Source organism: Nyctibius grandis, chromosome 19 (assembly GCF_013368605.1).
Source record: "Nyctibius grandis isolate bNycGra1 chromosome 19, bNycGra1.pri, whole genome shotgun sequence".
Lineage (NCBI taxonomy): Eukaryota > Metazoa > Chordata > Aves > Nyctibiiformes > Nyctibiidae > Nyctibius > Nyctibius grandis.
This window is the reverse complement of record NC_090676.1, coordinates 6,929,339-6,953,946: the sequence shown is the minus strand read 5'-3', so window position 1 is coordinate 6,953,946 and position 24,608 is coordinate 6,929,339. Positions and strand designations below refer to the sequence as shown.

The window sequence follows — 24,608 nt, the reverse complement described above, 5'->3', positions numbered from 1 at the left end:
AGCCGCCGTGACAGGCACCCATCCGCATATATGTACATATATAGCAGCCGGGAGGCTCGCTGGACTTTCATCGGGGGCCAATGGGAGCCCTGGGTGGGGTGAGGTGGGGCCGGCTGGCCCGGCCCGGCCCGGCCCGGGGAGGCTGCGGGGCAAGCGGTTCACGAAAGGGTTCAGGCGAGGCAGGAGGGCACGGCGCCAGCACCGCCCGCCGAGCTCCCCGGGGGCTGCCGGCGGCCCCGGCCCCCGAGCGGAGGCAGGCGGCGGCCAGCGCGGCAGGTAGCGGCACCCGCTCCCTGGCCAGGCTGCCCGGCCGGCGTTCGTGCGAACGGTCTCGTAAAGCTGTTTCTCTCTCTCTCTTTTTTTTTTTTTTTTTCTTAAACATCGGCTTTCTGGAGGGGCGAGGCGGCCAAGGCACGTCCGCATGAAGCGGGGGGGGGGGCTGTGGTGTTCATTCCACAATGCACAGGTGGCTGAGCAGTTCAGTCTTCCTTCAGTATTTGCACTTTGAAATGATGGAATAAAAAATGAAAGGAGCTGAGGAATAACAGGTTTTGGTGCACGGCCTGCTCTTACCCTATCCGGCTGACTAACCACCTATTTATGAAAAGGGCATGGGAGTGCATCATCTGAGAAGGGAAAATTCCTTTCACTGTTAGTGTTGGCAGCCATTAAATTCTGACAAAAATCAGTTATTGCCATGAGTCTTTTAATCGGAAACTGCACAGTAACCCTCAGAGAGAGACAAAGGTTTTCATGCTAAGTGAAGGCAGCAGAGGTGCTAGCACAGATAAAGCAGCTCAGGTCTCCTGGGTACTTAGCGCTCTGTCCTCTCCTTGCAAGAGCAGTCAGAGAGGCTGTGGATCTTCCTGCAAGATAACAAGCTACATGTAAACCAGAGGACTTCCAGGAAAGACAGGTATGCTACAATGAGGATTTGATTTTCTCCCACCTCACACCACCTTTTTTCATCTTTCCCAAGTTGCGTTTTGTGACTCAGCTCTTAATCCCCTTTATTTAAGTGTCTGAAGGTAAAATGCAGAATGTGCAGATAGATGGGTGTGTTAGACAAGGGACAAGCAGAGGAATAATCAGAAGATGGTTTTGACATGGAACCGGAGATCCATAAAGGAACATGTCTCAAAGTCAAATTAATAACAATAAAAAGACCAAGGTAGCAGTGATCAATACAGAGAAAAATGTACAAAAGCATGACATCTCACTGCAGACTCTTTCTGTCATTTTTGTACATCCTTCCCAATCCTGCTCCTCTGTTTCAGTGATTTTCTTCTATGGGATCATACTACGTGGGCCACGAAATCACAGCACTTTCTCATCAGACTTTAAAATTAAAGCTGGTTCAAAGGTTTGCAATTTTTTTTTAGGGAAACACCACAACAAGTTGATGTTCTTGTGATTTGTTTTCTTTGAACCAGTTCTACTGAAAACACATCTTGCTGTTCTTGTAGACTGAGTGCGGTTTAGGCTTCGTTCAATGATAGGTTCTTCTGCGAAACCCAACAAGAAGAGACAACTTACGTGCTCTGTGGACACCTGTCTATTTAAGGAATCAAAATGAACTCATTTGAAGGGTCACAGCTTAGTGCCTGTGGAACAACCTCTTTAGAACAGACTTTAGAAGATCGTTGACTTGCCTGGAATAGGCAAGTCAAGACTAAACTGGGCACAGGTCAATTTTTCCATGTTCGTCGCTGCTTTGGGGAAGTTAATACGAAATCTTCTCTATTAAGCTGTTTTTAAATTACAGAATGGAAAAGGTTTTATTTAACTTCTGTGGTCGTGATGTAACTCTCTGGCAGGGAAGCTAGTATATTTGTAGCTCAGCTAGGCCTGGAGCTGAGAGAGCTAATGATTGCCTCAGTTTCTGGTAAAGTGCAGTTCTAAGGGCATTTTCAGCCTTCACTTCTTCCTCCCCTCCCTTTTAAGAGATCTCAAAACTAAGCCTTTAATTTTCAGCAAGATCTTTTCTTGTGACCTTTAGAACATATCAAGGGTTATCTCAAAAGTAAAACAACACTAGTTACAGGGTTTTTGAACTGAATTTTGGGGGCATATCCTCACAGGAGTATCACTCCACTGAGGCACCTGTAACAGTAAAGATGTCACCATTGTCCCACAGATGTCTATCCATAAGACTTCCGAATATTTTCTAATAATTGTAACAGCTAATGACAACTGTGAGTGAAAAGCCCTCTTCACTTCTATACTATGGCAATGAGTACTTTTAGGTCAAAGACCAGGAAATACCTGATGATCAAAACTAAATAGCTTATGATACATATTCTTCTATGCTTCTGTTTTGCTACAGAAAAAAATGTGTTTTGATTTCTGCAGTCTCAGATGTCAGGAGAGAATGTTCCTTGAAAAATGATCTGCCAGTGTGATGCTTCTGTGTAAGATCTGATGGGGATTGTTGTAGAGGTACAGAAAGGCTGTATCGCAGCGTTATCTTTTTCATCACTAAAATATTTAATCAGTACCCGAAGCCCAAGTTTTAGAGCTGCTGCCTAAGCAGAAGTAATTGCGAGTCCTACCTTTTGGGAAACAAGAGCAACAGATTCTTTAAATAAAGCTTGGAAGTCCCATCAAGAACTCCTCACCAGGATTTAGGAGATGGAGGTGTGCTTGGAAATCTCATTGAAACACAACAGCTGAACTTCCAATATATTGTAAAACTTATCAAAAGCATTGAGCTCATGAAAAGTAAAGGGAATGCTTTTCATACAACGCATTTCAAATACACTAAATATTACCAAAACAACTCCTCAGTGGGAAAGAGCTTTAGATGGGTAGTGGATTTTCTTAATACCTGTAATTCCAGGAGGTTTGTTTTGTGACATATTACACAATTCCTGTCTTCCTGACCTCTATTCTTGCTCCTCGGTGGAAAAAGCTTTTTGCTATTTTGGCCCTAAAATGGTGGTGAAGTCTCCTGCATTTTCTAAAACGCTACAATGTAAAAGTGCCGTAGGAGAATGGGTAGACTACACAGGGAGAATCTCTTGTCACAGGCAAGGTATTTCACAATGCTGGGGAAGACAAACTGAATGCAACTTGTAAACTGTAGTATCAAAACACAGAGTTGTTATTGCAGGTTTTTGCTCATGTTTGTTTATACACTTTTAATTCTATGTCTCTTTCCAGCTGAGGATCTTAGAGTTTTGTAAACATTGATGAATTTAGCCTCAGCTTAGGAAATGGGAAAGTACAGTACTTCCCATTCTACAGAAGAGAAACTGAAATGTATTTGAAAATTTGGATCTCAAAGTTGTTATACAGACACTCAATGTAAAATGAAAGCAAAAGAAATCTTTATTATATTTTTACTCACACACTAGTTTTTTAACACTAAACTCTTCCGATCTCACTGCATACTAGATAATTACACTCCTACAAAATGACAATAGCAATGTGGAAATAAAGGTTTGCTGAGCGAACTGAGACCAAGGTAAGCCTTAGGGAGGGATCTAGAAAAACAGAAAGGTAGATGAACAGCTCAAACTCCACCAGCCAAGGAATCTTCTAGCTGGCCATGACCTGTTTGAGACATCTACCTCTGCAATAAACATTGCAACATTCAACTACTGAAGGAATTCCATATTAAGTAAGTACACGGTTCAAGAAAATTAAGAGATTTCTTGACTGAAATTAAGCATAGTTAATGTTTACTTAAAAAAAAAAGTTGAATCATCTTTTCTGTGAATAAATATTTATTATCTGCTTTACATGAAAAAAGAAATGCTCTGCGCATACTTTGTTCTCTAGAGAGGTCAAGCTTACAGGGGGATAAGTCAGCGAGAAAGTGGTGAGCATAGACCAAGAAATTGAGGTCCATGACAAGATGTTCTGACAGTCAGCTTGGAAATACTCAAGACTTGACTGGCTCTTCCCTTTTCTTCTGAACCACTCTCTGGGCTTTTTCAGTTTCTTGTCTCTTTTAGCAATCTTCTTCTCCTTGAGCAGAGAAGGGAATTGTTGTAGCAAAGGATTTGTGCATTAGGGTGCTGTGAGAATGTGTTACTGTCCCAGGCTGAATTTTCCTCTTTGGTCAGAACTGACAGAAGTCTAGAAGATTTCTTCACCTTCCACACAGCGCTGTGGAAGGCACATTTAGTTTAAAAAAGCAGTAGCATTTAGGAATCTGTCAGAACACTTAATTTTTCAAAGTATACCTTTCACGTTCAGGAGGTAGGAATTTCAGCAGTGGATATTGTGCCACGGGCCTGGTTTCTCTTTACTAGTCTTCAATGCTTCCAGGGGGAAACTGAGGGAATTGAGGGTGAAATGAATCCCTCAGGGTGGCTCAGAAGTACCTACTGGAATCATGATTTTGTGATTGAGCAATAATTTCGGGTGGATATCTTCATACTAAGCTAGTATAGGACAAGCCCTGTTGCTTCTCTCAGCCTTGTTTCTCCCAGATGCCAATAACCCATCTTTTTCCTGTTGACACCCATCATATCCTTCTCTGTTCTGCAATTGACAGGCTTAATGTACAATCTAACTACATTTTACATTTATCCCAATGAATAGGGATTTAATTTGGTTATTTACTTGCAAAAGAACTATGTACGTTTATGACAGCATAAAAATGTGTCAATTTATTGCCAATGTTATCAGCATAACATGATGTTATGCAAAGAAAATCTTAGAGGATACAAAAAGGTGTAATGTAAATAGTATTTTCCTCACCACCTGAACAGGGTGACTTACCCTCTGTTATGCTGCCTAATGATCCATGACATGTAAGCACTGTGCCTTTAGATCCAGTCTATATTGAAACATTTTAATTTAGCAGTATCAGCAAAAGCCTATAATTATACAGATTCAATAAATTACCATTAAATCCTTTTTTTTGTGTGTGTGGTGGGTGTTATTGAGTTTAGATGATATATCTAAGAATCAGGCTAGCTTGCATGCACTTCAGGTTAGACCTGCAGACAGTCCTGCGTAAATACGCGATATCTAGATATCTATCTTTATTAACTGATCCTAAAGGTATAGAGGGCAGGAGGGTCCTGGGAAGTATTAGGAGGGACAGTGAAAGACGCTGCCTAAAGTCTAAACAAGTGTTTGAGTGGTCAAGTTATGCCCAAGATTCAGGCCAAAGGAGTCAGTTAAAGTGTGCCATGTCACTTGGAGACGTGGAATGTTTGATCTCTATACAGTTCAAAATGTAGATCCTCAGGCATCTCAAATCCAAAAGGCACCTAAATTCTGTAGGTATTTATGTTTCCAGCTGCAAAAACCCCTAACAGCTTGTGTCTCTGACAAGATGAATGTACGCAGCCATGCGCGTTCTGAGACAGTAATTCTTGGTAATTTTTCCCCATTGGGAAATTAATCTTGATTTTAGCTCTACTTCCAGAAACAGTGTACTTAAGAGCAATTGTGTATATTTGTACTTAATTTTTGTGTGCAATTATACATTTAACCTTCTGCTAAGACATTGTACATGTGCAGTTGCCTTTCTCATGTGCAATTAACACGCAAAGCAGCACTTGTGTTACGGTATTGAAAAATTATGAAAATATTTTCAGTTTTAGTGGTATTAAGAACTCTACAATGTAAGTGAGTGACCAAAAACTGTTTTTCAAAAGCAAGAAAAGCTTTCAAAAGCAGGAAATGTTGAGTATCCCTTTAATTCAAACAATACTTGAAATTTAAAATACAGATCTACGTTTATGAATCTGAAGATTTTAGTTGTTGTATGACTGTCTTAATTGCCTGGAAAAATAGCTGTTATGTGACTTCTTGAGAGAACTTGCTAAAGCTGGTTATACAAACACTTGAATCAAACTCAAACTCATGCAATTTACTGGATTTGTTGATTAAGCCTGTAACGTTTGCACAGATTACTTTACTTTCGGTCTGATGGATGCGTTTCTGCTGAGGTAAAACTGACCTCATACCAAGTCTTTCGAAAGCAAACAGATGTTTGTTACTTGCTAAGATTTTGAAGGCTCTATTTCTATGAGACACTACTAGCCAGTTCATCAGACAAGACAATAACAATATTGTTCTTGCACATTTTGCTTACATTTATCTTATAATAATAAATATTTATCTTATTGTTCCTATGCTGACACGTTGTTATAAAGTCTCATAAAGCATAATTTTGTGAATACAGTCTTTCATGTTATTTTTGTATTATACGGTATTATATTTCTAGAATTAGAGTTTCACAGATATTAGTATCTGGTCTCTAAATTCCCCTGAAATATCAAGATAATAGGTGATGCTCTCACGGGTTAGCATCTTGAATTCTTGCCAATATATGAGAAAGATGGTTCAGGAGTTCAGTTAGTGACTAAGTAAGCGATGTCTCCCCCCTGAGCCAGTGCAGAACTCAGAGCCCCAACCAGCTGTTAGCAGCTTTTATGCTGTTTGCAGCTAATGCCTTCTGAATGATGTACACCACCACCGCTATGACCATTTGCAAGTGTTCAGAGGGAGAAGTGCTAGTTATTAGTATTATCATCATCTTGCCCCTGATTACAGTTTGGTAATAATAGCTGGTCTCTAAATTTCCCAGAAATGGCAAATAAATGAGATTTTTAAAGTTTTTTACTAACTATTATGGAGCACTTCTGTTTCATCCCAGGGAGGTGGTGTGTGAAACAATCCTTGTCTGTGGCCTTTGGAGTATTTTCTGATGAAAGGTCTAATAGATATGTAAAAGATACTATTAATCCAGCAGTACTTCTGTAAAACCACAAAGAGAGAAGTTTGAACTTTAACTAGTGAATTGTTGTGAACTGGGTCCATTTTGCTTCTATTGTCTTCATTAGAGCCATAAGAAAATATGAAAACTCTATCTCCCTTTACCATTAGTCAGCCAAAAGGCACTTGGGCTATGCTTCGCTGAACTCAATACCCTCTGGGCCACGTCCTGGTTACTCCTGTTCATTGCTTTTGGAGAGATTAGAGCAGACTGCATCAGTAGTTCATCAGATAAAGCCTTTGCCTGAAATCCTGCTGTTTATTTCAGTTCAAATGCCTGGCCACAGACCTCTCCAGGGAAGAGTTTAGTTTCCTCAGATGTATGACTACTGAATGCAACTATTGCCCTAGGGAAAACATTTAATATGTTTATTGCTCTATTTGGTAAAGTATCAAATGAGCACATCTGATACCTCTCTGAGGAAAACTCTTCTCCCAAACTCCACTGCCAAAACTCCCGCCACCAAAAAAAAAAAAAAAAGAAAAAAAAAAAGAAAAAAGACAACCTTGTGCAGACTAAAAAATGTTGAGTAACACTAGACAGAGCACGTTACTGACAGACCTGCTGTGAGTTTAGGACCAGCCTCCAGATTCTGTGGCAAATAAAATTATAATGCTTTAAGATTAAAGAATCCAGCAGGGTCGTGGCTAAGGAGGGAACATGATTCTACTCCTCCCTATGTGTATTTTTCAAGAAATACACACCAACTTTTGAAACTGTCACTGACAGTGCTGCTCTTAGGAAGGAAATTATTTCTACCTATACAGGTGTAACTGAAGACCTAATTTCACCTAGTTTGTGAGCAGTTCTTATTGAAGATGAACAACAAAAGTAAAAAAAAGAGCAAGACCGATGCTGCAGGTGTAGGCTGCAGAGAGGCAGTTGTAGAGAGACTTCCAGTACAGGCCAAAAAAAGTTCCCAGTAAACTGAGAGATGTTCCACCACTAGAAATGTTTCTAGAACAGGACGGATTGTGGAGTGACAGAAATACATGGCTAATATTTTGGACTCTTGTATATTCCCTGTTGATACTGAGATGCCAAGTAGTGGTGAGGAAGGGCAGGGTTGCAGAGATAGACAGCTCTTACCTTTTATTCTAAATAGAACCAGCATGAGGCAACAACTGTTCTGCAGGGCCAGAATTACAGGGTTATAAAGCACTATGTTTACAGAATATCCTGTTCAAAAAGGTGGAGTAAGGTCTTCTACTGTGCTTAACCATAAAGGGATTTCCCAGCAAAAGGGAATCTCCAGCTTCCATCTCAGGCACGAACAGCAAGCAGAAACTCCCCTTGGCTTCATGGGTCCAGCTGACGCTGCAGAACTGTCTGCAAAGCACTACAGCGAGGGAAAAGAGACTTTTCCTTCACAGAGGGTGAAGGTTATTGGGATGACTTGCAGAAATGAGCTAATGCAATTTAATAACTCTAATGCTGGACGTATATGAACATAGAGGAGAGCTTGAATGATGAAATGGTGATGTTGCTTTTGACTAACAGGAGGGATTTTCCTTCTTTGAGAGAACAAGGTTAGAAATTGGAGAAAATCTGGTTTCCTCTCCTCAGACCACAAAAGAATTAAAAACTAAGGGGGATTTGTCCTATAAATACTTGAGACTTGTATCATTAAGAGCTGGCATGTCTTTTTTTGGAAAAGAAAACACCCTTAGAAGGGGATTTTTTTTCTTTAACCTCCATTCCCCCACAATGCTGGTACAAGAAGGGCAGACACAGGCATTCTGACATAAGGACCTTTATACCACAATAAGTCATGTTGTCTAATATTGGAAATGCCATGCTACTGCTAGCTCTGCACCCACATGATATGGAAGCTGTACCCCTCTAGTATACTGGCATAATTAAAATAGTACAACTTTGTGCAGCTTTTGCTAACAGCGATCCACTTCTTAAAGGCTAAATCTAGATAAACCAACCACTTCGTCTCCATTAAGATTTCTCCATTTCTAATGCATCTTGTATTAACAAACATTGTTGTGTGGGTGTTTCAAGATGCTCAAAGACTGAGAAAGAGCTCTGTGTAACTTCAGGGAAAAGGGTAGAGTTTGGTAATTCAAAAGAACTCACTTAGGCAGCAAAGAGCATGGGAAGACTCTTCCCCACTGCGTTGTATTGCAAAAGGGCACAACTAGTAACATGAAATGAAAATGTGAAAAAGAACCACAAAGGAGACGTAAGATGAAGGGCGTGGGGGTTATATACACCATGGAAGGGATCCCACCAAAGCACAAGGTGAAGCCAACCACACTCGCAACAATGAGGACCAGTACAAGAAAGAGCAAGTCCTTTTATGCAACTGAAAGAGAAATGAGGTCACTGAGTTCAGTGAGTTTATCTTACTCCACCACTAGATGTTTGTACTCGTGCACTGTTTTCACTTTTATTTACATAAGAAAGGTCTACAGTAAGTTACTCTTGGCAACATGCTCACACCACAAATCTTGCCTGAGCATGTGGGAGAAAAAGATTTATTTTCAAAGCCTTCAAGTCATCAAATTCTTACGAAATCCACTCCTTTTCTCTTGAAGGAAATTGCATTGGCTCGGACCTAACATGTATTATTCAGTTAATCCACTTGCGGAAATAACCATGGTTTAGACTATGTCCTTTCGTAGTAGGACCTTTAAGAAGACAGACTATAGCTGACTTAGGGAAGAGTAGGAGAATGGCTAGAGAGGTGCGAGTTTGTTCTCTGAGAAAAAGAGAGATTTAGGATTATGTTTTTACATCAGTTAATAATAATGTAGTTCTCCAGGGAGAACTTCTGTGATCATTTTTTTTCCTCAGTGGGAAACAAGTCAAAATTATGCATCAAAATAAAATGTAACAGTCAGCCTGAGGGCCACTCAAAATATTTTATTTTCTATTCTGTTTTTTCTACTAGTTTGTAACAGGAGTTTTGAAATAAGCAGTCATTCTGAACTGAAAAAAACAGAACTTTTTCATTCAGTAAAAATCCATTACAGAATATTTTGATAGTTCTGAAAGTTTTTTCCCTCAACTAATTCTTAAGCTACAAACCTGCTGCAAACTTTCTCACAAGTAGTTGTGACTTCCTTACATTTATTCAACAAAAAGCAGTTACTGAAAGAGAGCTCCCAAACCAGCTCTACTATGGAATGAAGCTGAACATTGCTGGTGTAAGCTACATCTCTGTAAGTAATAAAGCAGGAACCCAAACTTTCCATTCTCACAGGCAGTAGGGCTGCTGTACTGTTTCCATCTATGATGGACAAAGTAAAAAATGAGAGAATGGTGCTAGTATATATGCTAAGACTTGAATGGAGCATGCCATATTTCAGCTCTTCCTAATGAGGCCTAATTGCAGGAAATTAATAGGAAACATAAAATACACACCCATTCTTTTGTTGGGTGTTGTTTTCTATTGTTCTCCATGGATCTCCTTTGGAATGGATTTTTATGAGCTATTGTGGAGAAAGGATTCTCCTGCAGCTGCAGGACTGGATTCTCCCTCAGCAACAAGGGGTTCTAACAAAAGCAAACACTAGCACTCTGTTCCACTGATTGTTCCTATATTTTTCACTAAAGTGGTCATTGGATAACACACATCAGCCTCCCGTATCATGAATAAGTGTTTGAAGAACAAGAACCTTGCGTGCAATCAGAGTATTAGGCTTTGTAAAGCATAGCTTGAGAAAGAAAGGTTATAAATTTTGCCTTCAGGAAATGGTTTTGATCTTTGGACTCCAAACCAGTGGAGGCGATTCTCGGCAGCTCGGAGAAAAGGGTCAGCGGTTTTGGCTGCCTGGGACTGAACATGCTGACCCTAGACAGCTCCTAGCTCACAACGCTGTCTGGTTTTCTTTCTGGAGATCCAAACTCTATTCAGACACTGCTCAGTGAGCTGCAGGTTCTAACTCAGCTTTCCAAATACCTTTCCAAAGCCAGACACCTTGAAACCACACCATCCAGGGCCCTGGACTCTCTGTAGCCAGATTCTTTCTTTGGGTCTAACTCTAACGACTGTCCAACTGCAGCTCACAGGAGGGTGTAGCAGAAGGATGAATCACAGCAAAACACCTGAAGATATTTGCAAACACCTTTCTGAATTGTACACTGCAGGCTTGTTGCCATCCCCACCTGACACTGGCATAATAGCGTATCGCTCGGAAATCTTTGTAGCTGAGGTGTATATAAATTTTTGAAAGCTTGCGGGTACCAGAGATGGTGATCTTTCAAGCTCTTGGCAGACCCAAGCAGGAGTCAATCACAGAGTCTCAAGGAGTCTCAGCCACTGTTGCCAGCAGCAGTGGTTAGGCCAGCCTCTGCCACCGCGACTGACTTCAGAAATCCTCTCTGTTTTGAGCCCTCGTGTCACTTAACATCCACATGTGCCCATCCACTGAGGCCCCAGCTTTTGGATCACAGGCCTTGTACCCACTGCAGCTGAGCATCAGGCATGCACAGCACCAGGCCTCTCCCCTACCATTGCGAAATGTTGATGACCTGGTTTGGGTTTTTTTTTTGTGGGTTTTTTTGTTGTTTTGTGGCTGTGAGTAGCTAAATAAACTTAAGCATGTGGAGGCAATTATGCAACTTAATGCCATCTATCCCTGTTCCTGTTCAGAAGCTGTCAACCAGCCTTTTCAGAAAAATATTTATTTTTGCTTAAAAAGTCCCCACACACTGATTTGAACTTCAAGGCCTCTGACACCTCTGTTTCCAGAAAGGTGCCTGGTTTGGCCGGTGAGGGCTGGGGACACCTTGGAGGAGACCCTGAGCCCCAGCCGCAGGGCGGGCACGGCCCGACCTCCCCCTGCTCCCAGCTCAGGCCCCGGCGTCCCTTAGGAGGCGCCTTCTGCCCCGCCGTGCTGCTGCTGCTGCTACACCGAGCCGGGCCCTCACCGGGCGCCCGACGGCTTGTGGCGGCGCACCGAGAGGGCGGGAAGCCGAAGCCCCGAAGCCCCGAAGCCCCGAAGCCCCGGCCCCATCTCGTGGCGCCACCTGGCGGCAGCGCTGGCACCCCGCAGCCACAGCCCTCTTTTTCGGCCGGCGGAGGGGCGGAGTCGGGTCTCTACACCTTTAAATGGGACGTACCAAGTGCTGCGGGGATGGGTTGAAGTTTATTGTGTGTCCCGTGGTGTCTCTGGGCAGCCCGCCGGCCTGAGGTTGGTGGTGGGGAGAGAAAAAAGCCTCGAGCCACGCAGGGTCGCCGCTGCCGGGCGCTTTCGTTCGTCTTTCCTCGTTTTCCCATGCCCCCAGCTCCTCTTCTGTCGGGAGGGCGAATAGTTCAGTCCTACCAACATGGCCGCCACCATGAAGAAAGCCGTGAGTGCGGGAGGAGGGTGCGGTGGGGTGGTTTTTTCCCTTCCTCGCCTCTTCCTGCGCCGTGGGATCCCCCCGAGGAGGGCGCAGCACCTCTGCTGCCTCCCGGGGCGGGCAGGCCGGGCCCTCCGGCCATTGGGGGCCGCCGTCTCTCCGGTGCTGGGGCAGCGCGGCTGTGTCGCCTCAGGGGGTAGCCCGCCGTCACCCGCCCCTCGCTCCGGCCCCTCAGAGGTGCCTCACTGAGCGCCTGCCCCCCGTTCACCCACCCACCCCCCCCGGGTGGGGCCGGAGCGGGGGGTCCCTTTCGCTAGGTCGCGGCCGGGTCAGGCCAACTCCGGGTTAGGCCCTGCCGAGAATACCCCAGTCGCTTGTCGGTGGATTAAGGTCCTGGCGTTGTTATCTTGGCCCCATCGAAATCGCTTGTTGTGCCATCGATCGTGCCAGCGCGGATTTGGTTCCGCTGATGTTACGGAGTGTGTGCTGGTGCGGTTTGTTGTAAACAACAACAGCTTTCTCTGGCTGCACGAACTGGGGGTGAGCGGAGGACACCCAACCCCTGTCCAGCAGCGGGTCGCAGCCGCAGCCCCTGCCGCCACCTCCGCAGGTCAGTTGGGCAGGGCCTGCGTGAGGCACGGTTCAGTATGTTTAAAATCTCCTGTAGCACCATAGTGCTTCACAGCTGAACAACTGGTATGAAATGATGTTGCTGAGAGATTACATCAACATGTTAGGCTGTACTCTGCAGTGATCTTGGAGCTGAGGTGTCTGGTTTGGCTGTCAGCGCTGTCAAGGAAACAACCTTTGGCATTAGGACGCCATGGATAGCTGGTGTTTTAGTTGGATGTTACTAGGGCCTCTGCCCAGCTAAATGTGGGTGTTGCTGACGTTCTTGAGGAGGCGTTTTAAGCAATCAAGTGTATAAGCAGAATGTAGTGGCTATAAGACTATTTTTCAGAAGCTTTGTGGGAATAATTTTGTAGTGAGATTCAAGTTAATGTAAGAAACAAAGTCTTCATTTTGACCTCTCCTTGCAGGCTGCAGAAGATGTCAATGTTACTTTTGAAGATCAACAGAAAATTAACAAGTTTGCAAGAAATACTAGCAGGATCACAGAGCTGAAAGAAGAAATAGAAGTGAAAAAGGTATCTTTGCTTCAAATATCACTTATTCTTCATTGCCCTGAATTAATTTTCAGTTGTAACACAGAAAATATGGGCTGTGGATTACTGTAAGTAATGTTTTGGTTCTAATATGGGATTTCTGATACTTTGAAAATAGCCAGAGAATGTTAAAGTGGAAAAAGAAATTCTGAGAAATAAAGGTTACTGGTATATTTCTGCATGCAGTTATTTCCCTTGTCTAGACAGTTAATTATCCTATTAATGAGAGATAATGAGTATTGACTAGTAATTTCTACTGGTACAGCTCCATTGAATTTAATACTTACGTTAAATTACAGCTCTGGAAGTGTTCTATTACACATGTTGATATCATGATGTTGGGTAGGATTTTTGCCCAGAATGTGGACTCACTAAATTTATTATTCAACTGATAGCATGACAGTGCATCCATCGAAATAGTTTACCTAGTACAAAGTGACCACCTTTCTTATGTCTTGATGAATAGAAACAACTTCAGAATTTGGAGGATGCTTGCGATGACATCATGATGCTTGATGATGGTGACTCAGTTCTGATACCCTACCAAATCGGAGATGTCTTCATTAGTCATTCCCAAGAAGAGACACAAGAGATGCTGGAGGAGGCAAAGGTTTGTCTGGGCAAAAGGGAGCTCCTTGACTGTACTGGCTGCTGTAGCATGATGAGTGTTGGAATGGGTTGATCTGGTCGTCCTTTGAACCTTTTACTTTCTAATATTCATGTTTGATTTATGATTTGAGGAGGGGGATGTGCATGCACAGTAAGTCATAACTGGGATGTCAGTGTACAGAGTCATGCTAGCCTTTGTTTGGCCCTGTAGTAAGTCTTACAGCTTGACTTGGCAAAAAGTTGGCAAAGGGGTACCTCTTTATGGTTTCTATGTTGCTGACAAATGTGACTCAGTTTGTTTAAATAACTAGTTGATTTTTTTTTTTTCTTTTTCAGAAAAGTTTACAAGAAGAAATTGAAGCGTTAGAATCCCGAGTGGAATCAATTCAGAGGGTGTTATCTGACCTAAAAGTTCAGCTCTATGCAAAGTTCGGAAATAACATAAATCTTGAGGCTGAGGACAGTTAAAGGTGTTATAAATATACTATATAACTTTTCCTTGTTTTATTAAATGTTTTGATAACATTGTTCCAATTACATTTAAAAAAAATCTACCACTTTTTTTTTTTACTTTCCTGTCTTGGGTTCCATCTATTTAATGAGAGCTTTCTTATTTTGGTTATTGCAGTTATTTATTTGATCAGGAAAGCATTAGGTTCATACTGTTGGTAAAGCATCAAGATTGGAATCTTTGCATTGCTTATTAAAATAATAAAGTCAGGCACATATTGTATTTCCGTGGTCTTGTTTTCCACTCATGATAAAAACAATAGAAATGGGGAATTTTTTATTTGCTCTGTAATGGCTGCTTGATAAAAGTTTCCCTGTAATGTATAGGGCATGATTCAGCTGTAATGCTATTTAGCTGTTTTTAGCAGCCCTCCTGGAAATACTAAATCTATCCTTTGTCTTTCAGTCTTAGCTCAGATAGCATAAACGCTATTAGCTCAGTGCACAGCGTGGCAACAAGTTGGCAGGGGAGAAAGGAGGGCTCTTTAAAGCTCGCATTGGTATTGAAGAAAAGCTTTTGGAGTTACAGTCATATTCAGTCATTACTACTTTGTGTTTGGTAATCACAGAAGATGCTGTAAGTCAGAATGGTGAGTCTTAACTTCTAATTTTTCTGAACAATTATTTTCTAAATCCACATTTATATACCAAATTAATATCAGAATTGTTCATAGATGATGTTGCTATATCAGCATCAATCCCAGGAACTATGCCTCCATCACTATGTGGAGCTGAATGTAATTTTTAAATGTCTTAATTTGCTGACTCCTTACATCCTTAAAAAAAATTATGTACTGTCTCACTGTAATTCTGCTTTTGGACTTCTGCCTGATTTCATTAATGTTTTGTTCCATGGAAATACTTGCTCATTACGACTTTGTTTTTAAAAATTAAATCTTAGCATATGTAAATAATCTTTTTTAGGCTGTTTTCCAAAACAGTGTGGACAGATAATTCAGTTGGCCAAATATTAATCTACAGTTATTGTTCTTAATATAAGCAATGAGAGTATCAGATGAGGATATTTTTATAAAGTGATTAATACCTACCTGTCGTGCCAATTGTGTAGCCTTTTCTTCAAACGGTGTGAACATGGATGAAAAAAAAAAAGCACTTGTTTTCTCTATTATTCAAGTAGTTTTAACAGGGTAGTGATATTGAACTTGAACTTCAGTACACCTGAGCAGGATCTCAGCAGTGCGTTGTTTTTTTATGAATTACAGCATTGTAACTGACATAGTTGTTTACGTAAGTTTATTAACATTGTATGTAAGGTTTAGTGTAGCCATAAGAGAAGGCTGTCTTCAACAGTGAAGATCTAATATCTCAACATAAGCACTTGTATGATATACAATGTGTATCAGCTGATGACTGTAAGTCTCAAAAGCTGTGCTAATGTTCTGTCTAGCCCTGGTGTTTCCCAAGTTTCTTTTCAGTATAATTCCAATGGTTTGTGTGCTTCTGCTGCTGGACATGTGTACAACTATCTTGACTACAACTGTACAGATTTTTAACCTTGTTTTCGAACTGGTTGTGGTTTTAATTCAAGCCTATGTCTCAGCAAAGTGTTCAAGTTTTTCCTTACTTCCTGAGTGAATACTTCAGCTACTCTTAGGTAAAATGTGGATATGGTAGCCATGGCAACCCTGCTGCTCTATCTGCCAGCCTGTGCTTGTAGCAAATCAAGTGTGTTGGGTATTCAAGGAGATATACTTGTTCCTTTACATAATTTCTGAACCCTCCATACAATTTTCTGTGTTAGGCAGGTGTTTCGCAGTTCTGGGTTGACCCATAGTTGTTATTTTAGACACTAAAGGGAGAAGAAGGTGGCCAGTTCTTTGATAGCAGCTGATATGAGTGTTGTGGACTTAGGTGACTCAGCTCTGCCTTATCCTGCTTTATTAGATACATCTCTTGGTCCAAAACTGTGACAGCAAGGTTACAGTCTTAGGAGGTGCTGGTATTTTGAGTTTTTTTTTCTAAACAGCCAAACCATTCATTTGCTATATTAAAGTAAACTATCCAGTGCACCTGTCTTTATAATTATAAAACAAAGAAAATGTAAAAGACTTTGCAGGTGAAAACTAAGCTAGTGATGGAGTTTGACCCGTGAGACGCATCCAGCAGATGGCATCAAAGAACTGGAAAGCTCATTTTATGGTAAGGCCATGCCTAGGCTGTGAGTGCCAGTGCTGATCGCAGCAAAGTGGAACTTTGGCTGCAATGATCGCATTCTCATTAATTGTTTGGTAGCACTTTAAAATTCACTCCTAAGTGACTGCTGTGCCAGCTCTGCTGCTCTGAGCATATTCACAGCTGTGCAGACTGTAAATATTTAAAATGATTGTCATTTCCAGATTGCCATAGCATGGATATGGCTTCATTACAGAAGAGAAAAAGGCAGCTAGTAAGGTTTAACTGTGATTCCAGTGGCAGCTATAAAGCCGATGAGGACCTTAGTTCAGTAAAAGACCCAAAGGGAGAATGCTGGCAAGGTCTGGAGAGCTTGCATTATCCCTGCTGTTCTTTGGTATCCTGGAAGTGGAATTGTCCATATATACAGCCCTGGTGTTTAGGGAAAAGACGATTGTTAAGTGTTCTTGTGAATGCCAAAGGTCTTTCCTCTCTGGTGCTGGATTTCAGTACTTTGGGTTTTGTTTTGTGACCCCACCCCCTTATTTTCTTTCTTTTTTTCTGGTTATTATGGTGTTGGCATATTTTAGACCATGTCACTAGGCCTTCCTGCACTCCTAGAGTTTAGGCTTTTATGTGTATGATGCATCTTTCCTGTTTGCTTAGTCCTTACTACAAATTGTATGTCCATGCAGCCTTGAAAATCTAGGTGCCTTTTTGCGCATGTAACGTTCAGTTTCCTTGTAAGGTTTGGACAATTGTGTTTGCAAGTCAGACAAGTAATTATCCAACAAACTTTTTTAGATTAGTCTCTGGATTTCTGTAGTTTACAGAACATGCTGTCCCAGGCTATTTGATATTTTTATATGTGTAAAATAGAACATGCAGGAATCTCTTTTTTTGTTCTTAAGTTATTATAGGCGTTAACTTGCAGATAGTTCATCAGTTGCTTGAAAGTATTTGACAGATTCCTAGTTTTTCCTTTTAATAACCTTTCTCCTCCCTTGTGAATGTATGCAATGGTTTTTCAGTTGTCATTTATTCTGTTTAGTGCCCCATCTTCTAAATACTTTTTATTTTTGATAGATTGGAAATTTCTGTTATCTCTAAGAATGTTTGCCTTACAGTTATCTTGTTCAGATAATGTAAGTCCATGAAAAAAACCTGATCCTCTGTGCACCTCTGTACATGTCATGAATCATTTAGCTGCACTTGACAATATACATTGTTTAATATCATCATCAGAATGCAAATAGTTTACTGTCATTCTCTGTGTTAAGGGAGTCACATTTGTAAAGCACTTCAAAGATGAAATGCACTGTAAAAGTGCCAAGCGTTATTTTAATCTAAGGGCTTAGTTTGGAGTGTTGGACCAGTGATCTCTTGTGATCTCTTAGTGATCGAATTAGCTATTCGGCTCTGTCTTTATATTAAAATACAGTTCCCATACTGTTTCTGTTTTGCAAGTGGCTGGCTTTTCACTTGGTTGCAGCAATTAAAGCAGGTAAATTAGCAGAACTGCCGGCAGTGAAACGTAGCTCATTTCAGTGCATGATGTCAAGGAGACTTAAGTTACCAGTTTTTCAAAGTAGCCTGATAAAAACTCTGTAAAACATAGTAAGACACAATTGTTATACTTACTATATTTTCAGGGGCTTGTTTATGATTCTGTATCTTGTCAGCTGATATAAAAATGTTTTCCGCATGATAATCTCTAGCATAACCTTCTCCAGTGGAACCTTCGTTACTGCTCATCGCTTTTGTATAGAAGATCTTCAGATACCGTTATACTCCATAATATAAATGTGGTTGATAATTATTCAATAATTATAGGAAGTGGTGTGTAGCTGAAGTAGAGATAATTTTGTGGTATTAACTATCACTTCAGAGAACAAAAAGAGATTGAATGCTGAATACTAAAGCTGTATTTTCTGTGGGACCAACAGAATTAAGTAGTTTGGTTTGCATGAGTCAGTGGTTCAGATAATTTATATAATGTTATTCTAATAGTCTGATTCATGAAAGAGAAAAAAAAGTGGATGTATATAGGCATGATAAGACCTGCAGAAATTATTTACAACTAAGTTTGTCCTTATGGTGATTGTATGAGTCATACAGAAAACAAAATTATTTTGTAATTAAACATTAGCTGCTGATGGGACTGCACAGAACGCAGTGCACCAAACAGGAGTAAATGCCTGTGAAGGATTTCCCTCAGCAAGAGATGAAACAGGTTTACAGTTAAGGGGGACTGCATCCAGCTGTTAAAGAGATGCAATAAAAAAATTATAAACCTGAGTAGAATATCAGCCATTTACTACAGATTTACAAAAATCTTTTGTTTGCTGTTGCTCTCCAAAGCTGGTTAGTATGCTGTGACTTTGATCTCAATTTATAAACTGCAGGTATCATTAGATGGCCTAGACTCGTGCCAGCAAACCCCGCACTTAGGGATGCTGAGCGGTGAGGTGCAGGGTTATAAGGCAAGTTCATGGAAGGGTTGCTTCAGGATAACTGCTGTGGTCTGGTCTGGCGTTGTTGCCGCATGTACCGGGGAGAGGAGAGAGAAGGTGTACTTGATGTTGAGATGCAGGCTTGGCCAGTACTATATCTGGCAATTCCATCGTATCATCATGTTTGGATTATTTTCTTGCCTTGTTAACTGTAGCTAATAGAATTGTGAATACCAGACTTACAGTGCTCTGGTAAAGTTCCAGCTTTTTTTTTAATTATATTTACAGTTGAAATTTCTACTGTCTATTAGGTATCTGGATAGAAGTGTGAATAAAACCAGACTGGTAAGGTTTGAACAACAACAACCTATAGCACACAAATACAAAACCTGACTGCCTTTGGGTACACAATAGCAGTAAATCAACTCAGATAAAATTTATTAAACTCAATGCACATGGCTAAGGAGTGATGGGAACTCTACACCCAAGACTTTTTTATTAACACTTCGGGGGAAAATAATAAAACTTTCAGTTTCATTTCTGTTGTGAAAGTGCTTTCTTCCCCAGTTGCTTAATATTGCTATTAAAAGTTCATCCATAAAAGCTTTAGTTTGCTTTTGAAAATATCTCCCAGCACCAATGTTAAACATGTCTGTGCTCTCAAACAGGCTCTGGGGAAGTTTTTAAGCTTAAGACTTGTCTCTCCTTTGTAGGGGTTAGAGAAGTGTTCATATGTTTTTCATGTATGTGCTACCTAAGACAAATATATTATAATTTATGCTCTTGAAAAGAAGAGCAATGGATGTGTTTGAGATGTTCAGAATAGCAGTTATAGTGGTTGACTTTTGATGAGGGAAACAAGGATAATGTCAGCCACAGATGGAAATCCTGGCAACTCCTGTGCTGCTTATGTAGATGGCCATGTTAAATCTCTTGTAAAAATGTGTCCCAACCATTTTACATTTAATTTTTTTCTTTTGAAGTGCAAAGTCAAAACCATATTAAGGGTGACAGTACATTTTCCCCCTCCTTGGCTCATACAATTGTTTACATGAAAGAAACAGCAATTAGGAGATAAGAATTGTAAACAAATACATGGTTAGGTAGGTGAACACAAACATCTCCCTCAAAGTCAGTAGTTGAAGTCATGCATAGTCCTTGCTGTATCTGTAATTATTCTGCAGATAGATAGAAATATTAGCAAACTGTTCATTTCATGTTTGTGGCCAAGATCCTTCATGAAGGCAGGCCTCTTTAAACTCTACAGCATTTCTTCTACCTCCTTTTCTGCTCCCCAGCTACTTTTCCCGCTGCAGTAGAGGCTAAATCTGGTAGGCTCATTGAAGCAAGGTAGGAGTACACGAATACATACAGACTATCTAAGCAGATGGGACCATGTTGGTGCACTATGCACTTTGCAGAAAATGCTGTTACAGTGCATATGCAGACAAATAAGATACTAAGAATTACTATTTTTTAAAAAAAAGAGCAAAATGGACTTCACTGTAGAAGAGTTTGGGCTGTGATTACACATTTTATTATGATCATGATCTTTGATTTCACTAAAGTGGTAGTAAAATCAACTGTAGAATTTATTTTACTAGTTAATTTGTTCTACAACATTTGATAGAGCTACAGTTGAAGATGTATGTCTTTCTGTTCTGTTCACCCTCCAGCTTTCGACATTAGGGATATGGAGTAGCTGTATGACTGCTTGCAGGTGTTACTGTGAGATCACTGTTGCAGAGGTTTTGCAGTTATTCTCTCCCAGATTATCTTCCTTGCAGTTCATTCCTATGTGATGTAGCAAGCAAGAAGATAGTGATATTAATAGCCAGAGTGCATTATAGCACTCCTGTTTACTTGTACAGACACTTCTCTGGCACCTCATTCTTGCAGGTACAAAGTACCCAGGATGAAGAATTAGATATATGATACTCTGTAGACAAGTATCGGTTGGTTGTGGGTTTTTTATTTTCTTTTTGTTTTTTAAGTTCTTGAAGAAAAAGTAACTAGAGGGCACAAAGTACAAGTTTATAGTCAGTTTAGTGCTGGATACAGTACCTGTCAGACTTTAACAAAGTTCAAAAACCCCATATTTTACCTACATGATATTGTTACTTTCTACTGTGGTAGCCACCTTTATCTCAAGTGAGACATGGGACTTTCATACTACTTTTAACGCTCACCAGCCAGTATTTTGCATTTCAGCCACATGTACTATAAGTGATGCTTACCTGATGCTTTGCATTTTTTACATCTAGGTTGGGCTTTGTATGCTCTCACTTTTCCAGACAACAGACTGCTAAGTAGCTGTGTGTATTTATAGCGCTCTTTGGTGACATTAGCACAAGAATTTCACATCAGGTTGAATTTTATATATTGTCACTGGCTAGAACTTCTTGTCACATAATTTTATTGCTGTTATATTTGATATGACAAACATCTAATAAAATAAAATTGCATTTCATTTTATATCAAAGCAAAGATTTATTTAGTATCATCATGAAGTTTCAACTGATGCCTGTTGCTATGACAACATGCAGTAACTTTGTGGTTAGCATTGGAATTATTTCAAGAATTTCGTGAGTTTCATGTCAAATATGAATCGCTTGCAAAGCTTTCCTTATACTAAACAGGACATGTGGGAGAAAGATCACAGGCTCTTTCCCTCTGCTCCTTCAATGCTGGTTTCAATTCCTTCTTATTTCAAAGGTGAAGTTCTTCTTGATGTCAAAGTTGATACAGAAATTAGGAAATTTTTCAGAGTAATTTGTCTGTAGCCTCCTATTTTCATTTGTCCTTTCTACTACAATGGAGAATACAAAGTTTGCTTTTTATTCCACAGTAGATTGGGTGCATTGATAATGAGCTCTGGATCAGGCTTGGCTATAGTTCACACACTTCCTAGCACGCTGAAAAATATGCGTTTAGGCTCTTACTTTTCTCTGCTTACATGGCGACCTGTAGCCATTAATGGAGGTGTATAATTAATGGAGGTGTATAGATGCTAAGACAGTGAACACCATTCACAAACTGGAAAAACAAATTAATCATACAATTAAAATAATGTAAAATGAAAAAGTGATTAATTCAGAGCCAAAATAAATCAATTCCCCTTAGCTGTAATGAACGCTGAAAGGAGCAAATAAGAGATATTCTCCATAAATTTAACTTTTCTGAAAAATCACAGCTATTTCCAGTGGCTACCTGTTCATAAATGTGTACATCTAAGTTTATTCTATACTATTTTTCAAATAAGGCCACCAATTGAGTTGTTATGCGTCAATGTACCACTTATATCTAGCTGAAGTTTATGAACAAAATTGTGTCACATTTATTCTGTTAATCAGCATAAAGAAAGGAGAAAGTTCTAGCTCAGCTTTCAAAATGCTGCTGTCTCGGCCTTTTGGTTGTGAAATAGAACTGAATTAATGAGCTATAGTAGTCTGCATAATTATACAGGAACAATTTATTTAAGGCACAAAGCAAACATGGAAATCTGCAACAGCTCAAAAAAATAGAATGATTTCCATTTCACAGCCATTATGGTTCATTTGGAAGCAATGGAGTAAGAAAGATCTAAGAACCAACTTACAGCTTGCTGTGAAAAGGTGACACCAGCAATGTTTGAAATGTCTATACTACATTTTATAGACAACAGAAATGCAGGAGGTTTTTCTGTTCACAGTGCATTAATGAGCTCCATTCTAGCTATTTCTAAAGGGGTTCTGAGCTCACATGGAAAACCAAACAAGGCTTTGGAAGAACACCTAAGCTTCACTTTTTTGTATACTTGTGCAGATTTCCTGAATTCATTGCTGTTGTATTTGTACAAAATCACTGTGTGTGGAATTAGGAGTGGAAACACAATGAGAAAATAAGTTTCATTTTTGTTTCCTGTGTTGTGTTTTGGGATTTTGTATTCATGTTAGTAACTTCATTAAAAGTCATTGACTTTCATGGCATTAGGACTTTCTCCCACACAGAGAAAGCTATGGCATTCTCTCTAAATTCTTTCATTTACCTAGATGTGGAATTTTACAGAGTTTATAGGGAATCTTATGATTGTAGTTGGGAACAAGAAGCGGTGATATTTTCAGATATCCAAGCCTTTTGTATGTCTGAAACAGCTTTGCTGATGATCTTAGCCGTTACAGAAACAGCAGTGCAGAGCAGGGAAGTCCTCAACAATCTGCCCAGTTTTCCCCATGGTTAACATTCCAGTTTTGTTGAAGAATTAGAGTTGACCCTTACCAGCTAAACCATTGTTGAGTGCCCCAGACACATTAGGCTAGAGGAGGGAAGCATATTAAACATGAACTTTACCACTATCTATAATGTGGTGAATGTAAGACCACACATGCAAAGATCTCTGCTGTAGTGGAAGCAAATGTCCTCAACTGAAAGTCTGCAAAAGTTGGATGTGATTTGCGTTGAGCAAATAGTTTATATTTTTCCTAGGTGTTGTATTAAAATTGACTCAAAATTGACCAAAGCCTGAGAGAAATAATGATTAGAACAAAAAGCAGTAATTGGTCTTATCTCTTAAGAGAACAGGCAAAAGCAGAAATTGAAAAAAAGGTGACTGGCATATGTATATATTTTTTAATGTCTCTGCAATGTAATTTTCAAGTTTTTTTTATTATTTTTTACAAATGCAAAATCTGAAAAAGCATGTCGTTACTCATCATATTTTCTTTCTTCCCTATAGCTTAAAAAGGGGTACAGTCAGTAGGCAAGGCAGCATTACTGTGCGAAGAGAGGACATAGCCATTTTAAGAAGAATGAGATGAAAAATACAGTAAAGCTTACAACTGTTCCTTCCTTGATTGTTGATATTGAACTAGAGCATTTAAAAGCTTGGAAGGGGTTATAGTCATAGTACGGGCTACCATGGAAATGCCACTTCAAATAATAAACCCCTTAGAGTGACACTGATATTTTAGAGGATATCACAAGTAATTATTCAGGTGAAGAAGTGAAGTTTTACTAGCTTTTTGGAATTGATTTCTTTATTCTCCCCCTCCCCCTTTTCTCCTGCCTTTTAAAAAGAGCTAATCTTTCTTCATCTCTGTTCTCTGTGAAACAGGTATTTGGAATGCTTATCTCAGCTTTCCAAAGCCGTATACAGTACAGTGATTGCAGCTAAAAACACAGCTATCCCTAGTGCCTGCAGAACGTTAGAAAAGAATGATTGTTTCTTAGTCCCTAAGGAGAGGAAAATTCTTTTCCTTTAACTGTTGTAACAGTGTGAGTGGAACAGAGCCAGACAGCTGTGATGTCCAGTGTGTTGTAGCTAAAGACACCACGTGCATGTAATTGTCCTGGTTTCAACTAGCCATTTAGCTGGACTGAGAAAAGCTGGATTTTGAGCATGAAAGTATATTTGGAAGAGCTGGAGGTTTGGATGCCTGTTTTTTAGCCAGAGCCTGCTAGGTACAGCAGTCATTAAAAGAGGAAGCAAGGTAAAGACATGCTGACATTTATACAATCCTTTGGGGTTTATACTTTTCAGAGGAGGTTCAAATTGTGTTATATTGTACCTGAACTAGGTCATAAAAGTTGAAGACAGGCAAGTGTTTGGGCACGCAGAGCTATCGTTTTAAGTACAGTGCAATTTATAAACTGAGAGAAGTTTAAGCTCCATAGTTCCGCTGGCCTCTCTTTAAAGGTTGCATCCATTATTCTCAGATA

At 40.2% G+C, this 24,608-nt stretch overlaps 1 protein-coding gene across 1 annotated transcript; it reads left to right on the top strand.

The window, feature by feature from the left end:
• The first annotated feature begins 11,983 nt into the window (after positions 1-11,983).
• PFDN4 (prefoldin subunit 4) lies at positions 11,984-14,548 on the top strand. The gene is made up of 4 exons (XM_068416285.1): positions 11,984-12,049; positions 13,081-13,188; positions 13,673-13,816; positions 14,152-14,548. Exons 1-4 carry the CDS (start codon positions 12,026-12,028, stop codon positions 14,281-14,283), a joined length of 408 nt encoding a protein of 135 aa, XP_068272386.1. The 5' UTR covers positions 11,984-12,025; the 3' UTR covers positions 14,284-14,548.
• Positions 14,549-24,608: the final 10,060 nt, after the last annotated feature.